This window comes from Sinocyclocheilus anshuiensis, unplaced genomic scaffold (genome assembly GCF_001515605.1).
Source record: "Sinocyclocheilus anshuiensis isolate Anshui unplaced genomic scaffold, SAMN03320099.WGS_v1.1 scaffold404, whole genome shotgun sequence".
In the NCBI taxonomy this organism is placed as follows: Eukaryota; Metazoa; Chordata; class Actinopteri; order Cypriniformes; family Cyprinidae; genus Sinocyclocheilus; species Sinocyclocheilus anshuiensis.
This window is the reverse complement of record NW_015554088.1, coordinates 91,638-106,281: the sequence shown is the minus strand read 5'-3', so window position 1 is coordinate 106,281 and position 14,644 is coordinate 91,638. Positions and strand designations below refer to the sequence as shown.

General features: G+C 34.7%; 1 protein-coding gene across 1 annotated transcript in view; it reads right to left on the bottom strand.

The window, feature by feature from the left end:
• Positions 1-4,702, bottom strand: part of LOC107669259 (H-2 class II histocompatibility antigen, A-U alpha chain) — a 7,291-nt gene extending 2,589 nt beyond the window's left edge. Inside the window, exon 1 of the mRNA XM_016461441.1 lies at positions 4,635-4,702. Coding sequence (XP_016316927.1) covers positions 4,635-4,695 — 61 coding nt within the window. The 5' untranslated portion in view covers positions 4,696-4,702. The remainder of the gene's footprint in view (positions 1-4,634) is intronic.
• Between the last annotated feature and the right edge of the window lie 9,942 nt (positions 4,703-14,644).

Here is a 14,644-nt window from a genome sequence, read left to right as displayed (position 1 = left end):
GCCGTTCACTTGCAGAACGCAAGCTTCTAGAGGGCACATAACTCTGAAGTAATGAATTTAGGTAAATGGGTGCAGATTTTTTTGTCTTTTTTTTCAACAAGAGGATGCCATCCCCCTCAATTCGAGCCCTGGCATTGTGAATATGTCTGATGTTTAGCAAATGTTTGAGATATGCAATGACTGATAGACGGTGTTCTGTCGATTTGTGAATATTGTTATTCAGCGTGAGAAAAAGGATGCAATATTGATGTGCGCATGCGCAGTAAACCCCGGTAGGACAATCTGACGGGTAGGATAAAATGTCAGGACACCGGTAATCCCATTAGCCACATTAGTATGATCATGTTGAGTTAACACGTCAACACGTGCTCTTGGTATTATATGCTGCGTCATGCCGTGTATTGGAGTTTACCTTATGTTAATATATTATCTGACAGTTGAGTATTTATTTGTGATGACTGTTTTAATTATTTATTGATACTTTGTGAGGTAGTTTGCAGTGAATACAGCGTATAAAGTACCTGAAAGCCATACTCAAGTAAAGTACAGATATCTTACCAGAAAATTACTTTGGTAGAAGTTGAAGTCACCGTTTAGAATATTACTTGAGTAAAAGTCTTAAAATATGTTATATTTATTGTACTTAAGTACGAAAAGGTTTTTTTTTATCTTAAAAGTACTTAAGTATTGAAAGTAAAAATAAATAAAAGCAAATAAATATATATATATATATATATAAAATTTTCATACACAGCTTGAGTAGCAAGATTGTGTTCAGTTTGAACTCTTTCTTCCATTTTGCAGTTTTGGGTAAGAAAAAGAAGCACTTTGTCTTTCGTTCTAACATAAGAAAACATTTCTGGAATCTGCATCTGAAATAATGTGTTTTTTGAACCTTAAACCGCATAAACACATTTCATTACACCAAATACTGTTCTTTTTAGCAGCATCATATGACCCCTTTAACCTGCAGTTACAGATGCATAAATATTTTTTTAACATAAATGTTGAATACTGATATTTTAAATGATTTAAAACATGAAATATATAAAAATAGTAGAAATGTGAAATTAAAACCGCCAGTAGGTGGCAGCAAGTGACTGTTAATGAGTGAGTCATTGGCTGTGTCCGAAATCTCCCCCTATACCCTTAAATAGGGCACTATTTGAGGGGACAGCCATTTTTATTGGTGTCCGAAACCATAGTGGACGTTCTCGAGTGCACTCATTCAATCCCACAATGCACCGCAAAAACGAGTGTACAACTGGTGCACTCTCCATGGCTAGAGAATACCCACAATGCACTGTGAGAGTCACGCACCGAATGAATTCCCTCATCTCGCCAGAAGATGGCACCCGCAGCTGAATAATCAATCCGTTCATATTACAAAGTGCTCATCCATGGCGTACAGCATTATACAACACAGGTATAAATTCATTGTAAATTGATTATTAAATTGTTTAATTAGGGTTTGTACATATTTTCCGTGACGGAGTTCAAGATAAATACTTTAGTCTTACTACTGGAGCTGCTAGTTTGCCTGTTTCAAATGATTAATAAACAGCAAGCACCAACTATGCAAAAGCGGCAGTCCTTCCGGTGCACTCATTGTCCGAATTCACTCACTCGTTTTCATTCACTCCTTCTAGTGAACTGAATTAGTGACCTAATGTAGGGAATAGTGAATGAGGGTATAGGGGGCGATTTCGGACACAGCTATTGAGATTCAACTGATTCATTTAATTGGCTGATTCATTCAGGAACATATATATTTGACTGTGTTAATGAGTGAATCACTGAATCATTTATTCAACCGATTCGTGCAAAAAGCTGATTCATTCAACTATCTTCGTTGGCAAAATTGAGCAAAAACAAGCAATATTATGTCTAAAATGTAAGTCACTTATTGCTTTACGGAACTTATATAAAATTATTATTAAATGTGTTATGCTGATATCTGCAGAAAAACGGTAATCTTTGCGTGATATAGATTGTTAACTATATTAAATTATATAAATATAAAAAGCATACAGAAGCATTTTGCCGTATACAAATTAGAATGCCTAGAATTTTGAGTTTTAATAGACTAATAAATCAACGTGCGTGCACACTGTGTGTGATTTGGTGATATAGCCTACTTGATAATGATCGCAGATCGCATATCATTACAACAACACTTACCATATTATCGCAAACGATGCTGTATATCACATACCCCGGACTCGAATTGAGTGGAAAATGAAATCATCCGCAGTTGTGTGCCTACTTGTTTGCACATGAGCAAAGGTGTTTTTAGGAGTCTAACTTGCAAGCGCCAAACCACTGATTCGTCAAACCTGCTTTCCTGCAGTCAGTGTTCTTCTGATTTCTGACTATTTTGTAGTAAGTAACGAATATGCTTCGGGGAAATGTATCGGAAAAGTAAAAAATATAAATTTTAATTAGGAAATGTAGTGGAGTAAAAGTAAAAGTTGGCTGAAATATAAAAACTCAAGTAAAGTACAGATACTCCCAAAAAATACTTAAGTAGGCCTACTGTAACGAAGTATTATTACTTCGTTACATTACACCACTGAGTGAATATGTACAGATATTGTATTCATTTTGTATTCCTCCTTTATCCTACAGACCACAACACGATTTGATAAGCCAACATAACTTGACACAGCAGTGACAATTAACGTAACTTGTCAAATACTACAAGCTGATGTGTCATAACTCCCAAATGATGGTGTAATGGATATCACTTGACTGCCTGACAAGTGCTATTAAAGAGAAGTTTGAAGAGGATTTACTTCTCCCTTGCCTGATTCTCTAACCAGAATCACTGCATATTTGTCCGCCAGTAAAACTCTAAATTAACAAGGTTGACAGAGGTGCTACCCCGCAACAATTATTATTATTAATTAAATCATTATATCAAGATAATTTAGGATATCTAAATTGATATACTTTAATAGCTATTCATGTATTAATTATTTGAGAATTATAAACTTACTGTTGGCAAAATTGAGCAAAAACAAGCAATATTATGTCTAAAATGTAAGTCACTTATTGCTTTACGGAACTTATATAAAATTATTATTAAATGTGTTATGCTGATATCTGCAGAAAAACGGTAATCTTTGCGTGATATAGATTGTTAACTATATTAAATTATATAAATATAAAAAGCATACAGAAGCATTTTTGCCGTCTACAATTTAGAATGCCTGGAATTTTGAGTTTTAATAGACTAATAAATCAACGTGCGTGCGCTCTCTGTGTGTGATTTGGTGATATAGCCTACTTGATAATGATCGCAGATCGCATATCATTACAACAACACTTACCATATTATCGCAAACGATGCTGTATATCACATACCCCGGACTCGAATTGAGTGGAAAATGAAATCATCCGCGGTTGTGTGCCTACTTGTTTGCACATGAGCAAAGGTGTTTTTAGGAGTCTAACTTGCAAGCGCCAAACCACTGATTCGTCAAACCTGCTTTCCTGCAGTCAGTGTTCTTCTGATTTCTGACTATTTTGTAGTAAGTAACGAATATGCTTCGGGGAAATGTATCGGAAAAGTAAAAAATATAAATTTTAATTAGGAAATGTAGTGGAGTAAAAGTAAAAGTTGGCTGAAATATAAAAACTCAAGTAAAGTACAGATACTCCCAAAAAATACTTAAGTAGGCCTACTGTAACGAAGTATTATTACTTCGTTACATTACACCACTGAGTGAATATGTACAGATATTGTATTCATTTTGTATTCCTCCTTTATCCTACAGACCACAACACGATTTGATAAGCCAACATAACTTGACACAGCAGTGACAATTAACGTAACTTGTCAAATACTACAAGCTGATGTGTCATAACTCCCAAATGATGGTGTAATGGATATCACTTGACTGCCTGACAAGTGCTATTAAAGAGAAGTTTGAAGAGGATTTACTTCTCCCTTGCCTGATTCTCTAACCAGAATCACTGCATATTTGTCCGCCAGTAAAACTCTAAATTAACAAGGTTGACAGAGGTGCTACCCCGCAACAATTATTATTATTAATTAAATCATTATATCAAGATAATTTAGGATATCTAAATTGATATACTTTAATAGCTATTCATGTATTAATTATTTGAGAATTATAAACTTACTAAAGCTTTGTCACATGAATGCAAGTGAAACTATAGATAATTAAATAAGTAATAAAAAACATTTAGGCCTACTTATGTTACAACTACAAATAAACCCATATATAATGCAGACTATAATGTTGATCAATGTAAAACCCATATATAATGGAGATTATGTGTAATGTTGATAAATGATAATGCTTATGTGTAATATGAAAATATAAAGTTATATATCAGCTACTCATACCCACTCATGCTGCATAAACATTAAAGCAACAACAATAACAATTATTAATAAATAAATAGGCCTATACCTCAATATATGCGCAGAGATAACCGTTTTTAGGACAGACATAATATTGTTAAGATCACGGTTTTTAATACAAACAGGTGGCACAAAACAAAAAAGACAAGGTGTTACTTTTTCCATTTAAGTAGGTTACAAGATTTGTTGAAGAGCAAGGAGTATTTATGATAAAACAGTTTTATGGTTGTAGCCTACTTACTTTGGGCGTTAATGTAAAGCACACAGACACCAATGAGTGTAATTCTTAAGAATCCTTCCATTTCTGCAAGTCAGTGAACAGCATTGGCTATCGAACAGCATGTCATCAGGTTTTCATTAGAAATGGCACGGGTTTTTTTTTCTTCACTTACATCCTCCGACTATTTTGTAGTAAGTAACGAATATGCTTCGGGGAAATGTATCGGAAAAGTAAAAAATATAAATTTTAATTAGGAAATGTAGTGGAGTAAAAGTAAAAGTTGGCTGAAATATAAAAACTCAAGTAAAGTACAGATACTCCCAAAAAATACTTAAGTAGGCCTACTGTAACGAAGTATTATTACTTCGTTACATTACACCACTGAGTGAATATGTACAGATATTGTATTCATTTTGTATTCCTCCTTTATCCTACAGACCACAACACGATTTGATAAGCCAACATAACTTGACACAGCAGTGACAATTAACGTAACTTGTCAAATACTACAAGCTGATGTGTCATAACTCCCAAATGATGGTGTAATGGATATCACTTGACTGCCTGACAAGTGCTATTAAAGAGAAGTTTGAAGAGGATTTACTTCTCCCTTGCCTGATTCTCTAACCAGAATCACTGCATATTTGTCCGCCAGTAAAACTCTAAATTAACAAGGTTGACAGAGGTGCTACCCCGCAACAATTATTATTATTAATTAAATCATTATATCAAGATAATTTAGGATATCTAAATTGATATACTTTAATAGCTATTCATGTATTAATTATTTGAGAATTATAAACTTACTAAAGCTTTGTCACATGAATGCAAGTGAAACTATAGATAATTAAATAAGTAATAAAAAACATTTAGGCCTACTTATGTTACAACTACAAATAAACCCATATATAATGCAGACTATAATGTTGATCAATGTAAAACCCATATATAATGGAGATTATGTGTAATGTTGATAAATGATAATGCTTATGTGTAATATGAAAATATAAAGTTATATATCAGCTACTCATACCCACTCATGCTGCATAAACATTAAAGCAACAACAATAACAATTATTAATAAATAAATAGGCCTATACCTCAATATATGCGCAGAGATAACCGTTTTTAGGACAGACATAATATTGTTAAGATCACGGTTTTTAATACAAACAGGTGGCACAAAACAAAAAAGACAAGGTGTTACTTTTTCCATTTAAGTAGGTTACAAGATTTGTTGAAGAGCAAGGAGTATTTATGATAAAACAGTTTTATGGTTGTAGCCTACTTACTTTGGGCGTTAATGTAAAGCACACAGACACCAATGAGTGTAATTCTTAAGAATCCTTCCATTTCTGCAAGTCAGTGAACAGCACTGGCTATCGAACAGCATGTCATCAGGTTTTCATTAGAAATGGCACGGGGTTTTTTTTCTTCACTTACATCCTCCAATAGGTTGTGTTGTCATTCTGTGACACAATAGTCTCTACGGAAAGACCTGAGTGGAAGGCAAGTGCTACAAGCATGTAAGGTATGGCAAGCTGTTTTAGCATTAAATACGCAAAGGTAATTAGAGATATCTCTAATTCAGTTTCGACTAGTCACAATTATATTTTAAGATATCTGAATTGTACCTGCTCCTAGTCGAATGTGCTGTTGTGTGACGTGAGACTAAATTTACTCAGCTCCTCCCAGAGCTCCTCCCCGACTAATGTTTAGTGCCAACTGCTAACAGCATATAAGTCTGCTTTTGTTGTCACGGAGAGAAAAGCTACTGGATGAAGTGCTTCAGGGATTATTAAATAATATCTGGATGCATTCATATGGTAAAAGGTCTCCCGCATGCATGTATGTAGCGCTGTGTGAACGGACCAAATGCAGTGTAATGTTCAATAAAGGCAGAAAACCAAAAACTGCTCATCTGAATTTAGTTATTATATATTTAGACATAATGAAGAACAATGGAATTATACAACAAAAACATGAAAAATAGTACAAATAAATGCATGACAGACAAGAACAATGCTTCATAATCAGATGCAGTTAAAAAAGGTGAAGGCTGATTTTAAAAAGATTACAATTTAATAAAAGTTTAACTGGCATTGATGACATTTATGAGTAGGTTACATTATGGATTCTGGTTTACTTGTGTCCTTATGGCAGCTTGTTTCCGCCATGGAATAAAAAATAAAGTTAATTTGCAGCTTTTTATCTTACAATTCTGACTTTTTTTTTGAAATAACAAACATTTTGACTATGGCATACAAAACTCACATTTTATAATGACTATAAACTTATTAAAGATCTCTAAACGATACTATAAGAAGTAAAGCGTCTTACCCCAATGGTAGTCAAACACGACGTGAACTTTTTGGATAGTAGTGATACCTCCTTGCAAATAACAATAGTAACTCTGAAAGTGAAACAGATTATGGTTTTGATTTCTCCAAATCCAAATTTTGCACACTTTTTGCAACAACAACAAAAAACCTCACTGTGATAGGACTTTGGCTTGTTCTGTGGTCGTCACCCCCTCAGGGTTACAGTGGAGCAGCATTTCAGCTGTTTTGTGGAACTGCTCTATGGATCTGGCTGTGAACTCGGCCAGGCTTGTAATGGCAGACAAATGGGCCTCCTATGAAAATGAAAACTCAATTGTCAGAACAAACACAAATATACATTATTCTAAGATACATGTATGCATATCTCAAAAGTATGGAAGCCCATTTCCTCCACTGAATAAATTTTTTTCAAAAAGCTTACTGCGACTTTTTATGTCCCAATTCTGACTTTTTTTTTCTCAGAATTGCGAGATATAAACAATGCGAGTTATAAACTTTATAACTCACAATTTTTACTTTATGCGAGTTGCATTGTGTTTAGCTATATCTCTCAATTCTGAGAAAAAAGTCAGAATTGTGAGATAAAAAGTCGCTATTTATTTAGTTAGTTAGTTAGTTAGTGGCGGAAACAAGCTTCCATAGGAAATAGCCCACAAGTTGGGAGTATTGTATTGTATTATAGCAAGAGATCCATGATGATGATATTCTGCTGTGTTCAATGATGACCGCCTATGTATTATTTTAACTTTATGTCAAATGTTGCAACAGCTGGCATGAGGCCTATACAAATCCTTAGCTAACCTAAAGGATAACACAATTTAATCCACAGCACACACGTCTCAACATTACGATATAGAATAGGACAAAAGCCTATCTGAGTCCTCTCTGTATAGCCTACCACTTTTACACATTCTCCAGCTACATTTTTATTTCCATACTTTTGAATTACTTCTGTATAAAACAGTTTATTTTTATAGACCTTTATTATACAACTCTTTGACAAAATGGCGGATGACAACAGTTTCCAAGGTAGGATTGGTTAATAGTGATGGGAAGTTCGGATCATTTTACCGACTCGGACCTTTGAGTCTCGTTCAGCAAAATGAACGAATCTTTTTTCGAGTAATTTCGTTCATTTCGTTCATTTTAGCAAAATACAATTAAAATGTTACATGTTACTTCCCTAACACGTCTACTAACGCAAACGTTGATCACACTACAAACAATACAAAACTGCTATAAGAAACAGAAAATATTAATTCATTGTTTACCTGGGTCTTCAGTCTATGATTAGCTCACCTCACCTCTTATCTGACAAGTCTTCGGGTTTTCCGAGTCGTTCATTCATCACGTGACAGCCCCATAAACTTAACCAATGCAGTCTGAGCCGGAAAGGGAATTGATTAGTTAATCTCTGGAGTCCTCGGGTTTGAGTCGTTCATTCATCACGTGACAGCCCCATAAGCACATACAGCCCTGGTATGATATTTATTGTTTTCACTGGAGGAAAAAATAGGAAAATAACAGACAATAAAGTTGGTGTCTTATCTCCATCCTGCCACTAGAGGTCACTCGATGACCAACAAACACATTAGGCTACTATGTTTACGGAATTACAGTGTTAACAAAACTGACAAAAATACGTTTTCTATGTGTTTGTGTACAAATAATTGTTTCTTTTCTATGTGGTTTCCTCAAAAAAGTACATCCATCTTCTTGTTTCTGTTTCCTGTCTAATCTCTCTCCTATATGTTGCGGCTCATTAATATTCAACATACGATTACCATACTGGGCAGAAATGCTAATTTAAAAAGTACTAGTATCTATTAAGTTCAGGATATCTCTGGTCTAAAAAGTTACTAGTAACTAAAAAATAAGTACTAGTTCTATTTTTTCTTAACAAGAAGAGTATAATTAAATACTAGTCACTATTGGAATAAGTACTAGTAGCTAATGATTAAGTACTAGTATCTAATGAATAAGTACTAGTAACTTTACAAAAGACACTAGTACCTAAAGAATAAACACTAGTACCTAAAGAATAAGCACTAGTAGCTAAAGAATAAGCACTAGTACCTAATGAATAAGTACTAGTACTTAATGGAAAAGATACTAGTATCTAAAAAATAGGTACTAGTACCATGAAAATAGATACTAGTACGGTTTATAGATTAAATGTTAAAACAGCTTGCCATAGTTTTGCCTAGTCAAAAATCCAATTCAAGATATCTACAACTGTAATTTGACTAGTAATAAATTACTTTTAGATATCTACAAATGTATTTTGGATATCTTTAAGAAATTATGAATTAAAGATATCTGCAATATGATTATGACTAGTCAAACACCAGTTAGCGATATCGTAAATGATCATTTTTACTAGTGTTAATTCAGTTAGAGATATCTCTAATTTAATTATCACTAGTTAAATTGTAATTTGAGATATCTCTAATTAGAATTATGCCTAGTACAAAATCAATTATAGATATCTTTAATTACAATTTCTACTAGTCAAAACTCTTTTGTAGATATCCGAAAATATTTTCCAATGGAAGTCAATGGAACAATACGACTAGTCGTAATAGCATTGTAGATATCTCGAATGTATATTATGACTAGTCAAAATAACATTGTAGATATCTTCAATGCATATAATGACTAGTCATAATCACATTGTAGATATCTTAATTCCAATTACGACGAGTCAAAATTGCAGAATAGATATCTGGAATTGGAATTTTGAGTAGTCAAAACTAAATTATGACTCGTACAGCAAGAGGTATTTAATGCTAAACGGCTTGCCATACCTGACTGGTTCAAATTCACAGTCCTCTGCCCTGTTAAACTCAGCCACTTTCAGTTTTAGACTAATAATATTGCCCCTCCTGCCTATTATGAGCAAACACTTCATTTACACACATTTGATAGCCCCATTCATTTCAAGCCAATACATTTATTACAGAGTTATGTTATATTATGTTATACAATCATTATATACCACTAGAAAATACACATAATATTCATATAAATAGATTAGTCTATGTGGAAATAGATTTTTTTCTTCACCATTATTTCTAAGACTTAACTGGCGCAAAATACAGTGCATCACAGATCACATCAGGTCATCTGTAATGTATCTGCTTGTTTTACACTCTTTGGCCACCAGGTGGTATTGTGAGCAAATGAAGCCTCGAGAAATGAACCTTTTTGTGAACTACTTGGCTGAAAAGCTTCAATGCTTCATGAGGCTTAATTTCGCCATCACTAACTTTTTGGTTTCTTTGCTGGCTTTGCCATGGCATTGCTTTTGAGACTTGTCCTCTTGGCTTATATCAAAATCCTCCGACATTTTTCTTTACAAATCCTCGTTTTGTGCTTCTAATTCGTGAACAGCGTTTTGTTTAGTTCTCTCTCCACGCTCGTTTATGGGTTTATGCGTTTATATCTCGTCACTAATCATGCAACGCCGACGTCCTACGTCATCCGCCACCTTTATCACTCTTGCTTTGTGACATGGTGCTCCATCATGCTGGAAAATGCACAGATCACCACCAAACCGCTCATGGATCATTGGAAGAAGTCGCTCCAGCAGGACGTTTTGATACCATTCTTTATTCATGAAGAACAGGATCCCACAGTCAATGAATGAGGCCTAAAGATAAAGAATTAGATATGGCGTTGTGAACATGTGGAGGAGATCGGTGCGACGTTGCCTCTAGTACTTGTTAAATGGTTTTCTGTAAAGTTTTCGGAAGGACTTTTGGCATGCCTCATTGCTACACAGTGGCTTACTGTATGTGTTTGTCTCTGAATCTAATCTTTTTAGCGAGAATAGAAAGTGTGTACTCAGTTTGCCTGCTCAGGCTGATTAGTTTCTTGTTTTGTTGTTGTTATGAAAGTGTAAAATAAGTTTTTTTTTTCTTTAAAGCAACACCATGTAACTTTTGCTCACTGTTCCCCCATGTGGTTGATAAGCGAAATGGTCTGTTACCCGTTTCGTAAATACTGTCACTGTATAAGCTTGCCCGTGGGCATCGCAATACACGTGAATTTGTTGACTAAGCTGACGGAACCGATCACTCTCTCTCTTTCTTTTCTTCGTTTCCTCCGACAAATCCCTTTTTGGTTTCTTTGCTGGCTCTGCCATGGTGTTGGGTTTGAGACTTGCATATTAGATCGTTTCATCTTATAGTTAGCTGTTGGCTAACTCCACCCAGGCTACGAGTAAAATATGTGACGTATGCCGTAAAGCAGGTCGCACTCTTCTGCTGGCAGGGGATGGGCGGGGCTGTGTGTACTGACATGCTGTTATGTCACTGCCAAAACTTTTGGCCATGACTGTAAATTTTGTGTTTTGTAAAGTTTGCTGCTTCAGTATTTGTAGATTATTTTTTCCACGTGTTTCTATGGTATACTGAAAAACAATGATAAGCATATCGTAAGGTTTAATGGGTTTTATTGGCAAAAATATATAATGAGTCAATATTTACAGTGTTTACCCTTGTAGAAAATAACTTTGCACCAGTCTTCTGCTGTCCAATCCTTGTACTTCCTGCAGAATTTCAGTCTGTCGTTGACGTTTTTCTTGGAGAAAAGTGGTTTCTTTGCGGTCCATTGCTAACAAGAACACAATGATTGGCAGCACTTCTTCCCTCCTTTTATAGCAATAAGTAAGCTCTTACAATCTAATTAGCATGACATTGATTTCACCTGACTAGTACTCATTCACACTTTCACATGTGCTTGATATTATTAGTCAATTAATGTTAGCTGGTCATTTTGTGTCAGGATCAAAAAACTGTGAAATTAGTTTTTTTTTGTGAAAAGTTCATTTTTTGACCAATTAAGCTTTTAGCAATTATTTAAAATGCATTTGATCACTCTACACAATAATCTAGAAACAATGTGAATGAACACCACAACCGCTTAAGCTGCAAACTTTGCAAAACACAAAATGTATGTCACTGCAAAAACTTTTGGCCACGACTATACAGTGTGTGGTTCTAGTGGCTAGGAGGCTGCTCAGGTAGCAGCGGCAGTAGAATTAGTCCGGTTAAGAGGTGTTCTACCACTGAAATAATTTTAGAGACATTATTTTAAGGGGAAAAACTACATAGTGTTGCTTTAATATCTGGGCCTGCAACATCCCTCAATACTATTCAAGAGAACCATCGAGTTCATGTGTAATCAATCAGACAACAGTTACATGTGCCTCATCTCCTGATTGTCCACAAAATCAGATTTATTCAGTCTCTTCAGCAGTCAATGAAAAAATGCAATAAACTCTTACTCACCTTTCTTAGTTATCCTTCTACTTTCTCTATAACGATTCTCTAATGATTCTTAGCTATTATTATTATTATTTGATTTATTTACGAGAGAACTTTCACGAATGAGCCAGAATTCTTACTGTGCATTGCCATTTCCGGTTTATTTTATTTTATTTTTCTGCCAACGCCGGTTTCCGTGGATCTGTGATCCTGCCTGTCTTTTGAATTTGTTCTTCGAATTTGTGAATTGGTTTATTGAATTGTAATAAAACTACATGTACAGCTGTGTTGCAGTATTTACATTTACTTTTGTCCAGATTAAATATTCAGCAAATTGTTGTTACAATTGGTTAGCTGAATTTCTTAGTATTTAAAAACCTTTCACACCATCTTGCGATTGCATAAGCTGTGACATCAAAGGCAGCAGACAGGTAAAAAAATAAATAAATAAATTTAATGTTAATTTCATGCTTTAATAGCCCTTCAAAAACCATGCATTTGCAAATTTTCTGCAATACTGTAAAAATTATATTTTATTATAAATTATAAACGTATATATTCTGTCTTGTCTTCTTGGTTTTGAAGATTCCTCTGCTCTAGTGGTCTTTTTCTAGATTTTAGTGTCTTGGGTTTTGTCTATACAAATTTGTTTGAAAGCTTACTGCCGATGATAAGGACAACAGATACTTTTTTTTTTCTTCGCCATTTATTTTACTCATGACGAGTCTGTTTTCATCAAAATTTTGAGAGTGATGTTCCACATGTTAACCACCAGAGGTCAATGTCACCTATATTTTGACTGTGCCTTTGCCATTATGACATTCATTGTTTTATGGATGCGTTTTCCAAAAGCATCGCAAACCTAAGTAGATTTAACTATTGCCACTAATGCTCTCTACAGTCTAATTACTGGTCTATACCTGGTTAAAGCTATATGTTCTCATTCCATTTTAGTGCTTTTTCCTGATCTAGTCGTGTAGTCTGGAATCAGATGGTTGCTGTTTCTTCATGTGGGATCTTTGCATATGGATTATAACTGCTTGTATTATTAGCCTGCCTGTTTACAGTAACAGTATAAATGTATATTAAAAAGTGTCAGCTGTTTTTCTGTGTCCTTAATAAAGATGAAGGTAAGACTATTAGTACAGTGATGTACGTGTTCTGACAATAAACTTTTGTCATATTCTTTTATCTTGAAACCAGACTGACGTTTTACAGTCAAGAGTGTGTCTTGTAGTGGTATCTATCAATTTAATTACTTGTGCATTACCTGTGGTTTATTGTGATGTTTTTATCAGCTGTTTGGACTCTCATTCTGACGGCACCCATTCACTGCAGAGGATCCATTGGAGAGCAAGTGATATAATGCTACATTTATCCACATCTGATGAAGAAACAAACTCATCTTGGATGGCAGATTTTCATTTTTGGGTGAAGCTTTAAGATAATATACAGATAAAATTGTAAAATAAAACTATTGTTTTTTTTTTTTTGTTTTTTTTTTCAATATTTCATGTCCTCTTATTTCTGTATTGTGGTGTATTTGGATAATGCGTATTTGTAGTTACCTGATTAATGTAATGCATTCTTTGGTTCTCATTCTTAGGAGTCAGTATTTAAGTCATGTGATGCGATGCTCATGCGTGTTGTGACGTATGTGTTTTTTAACCTGATTATGGAGTAAAGCATGCTTCATGTCATTTGTTGTTGGTCTGCCTCTTTAATACACAATTTGTTTGGTTTATATATGTTTTCCTTTCTGCAGTAAAACCACAAGTCATTATCCAGTCAGACAGGGAAACAGAAAAATGAATGAGAAAGCTGATCTGATGTGCAGTCTGGTGTGACTTCTACACCAAACTCATCGAACTGACGTGGTTGAGAGATGATAAAGAGGTGACAGCTGATGTGACGTCCATTGAGGAGCTGGCTGATGGAGACTGGTACTACCAGATCCACTCCCACCTGGAATACTTCCCTAAACCTGGAGAGAAAGTCTCCTGTGTGGTGGAGCACAGCCAGCTCCCATAAACCCATGATCTATCATTGGGGTAAGAACAGTTATGATGGAATTAAAGTGTTAAGAATACATTACTATTAAAAACTTATCTGAAATGGGCAGAATGTCTTTTATTTTATAGATCCTTTTCTGGAGGACTTTAACACTTAAAACACTATTAATTCATTGTGTGTGTGTGTGTGAGAGAGAGATAGAGTGTGTGTTTGTGTGTGTGTGTGTGTGTGTGTGTGTGTGTGTGTGTGTGTGTGTGTGTGCATGTTTATGTGGTTTATGAGGACACAAATTTGTATAATAACATGGGTATGACATAGGTATTACAACGAGAAGGTGATTTATGAGGACATTTTCAGTGTCCCCGTAATTCAAAAGGCTTATAAATCATACAGAATGAGTTTTTTT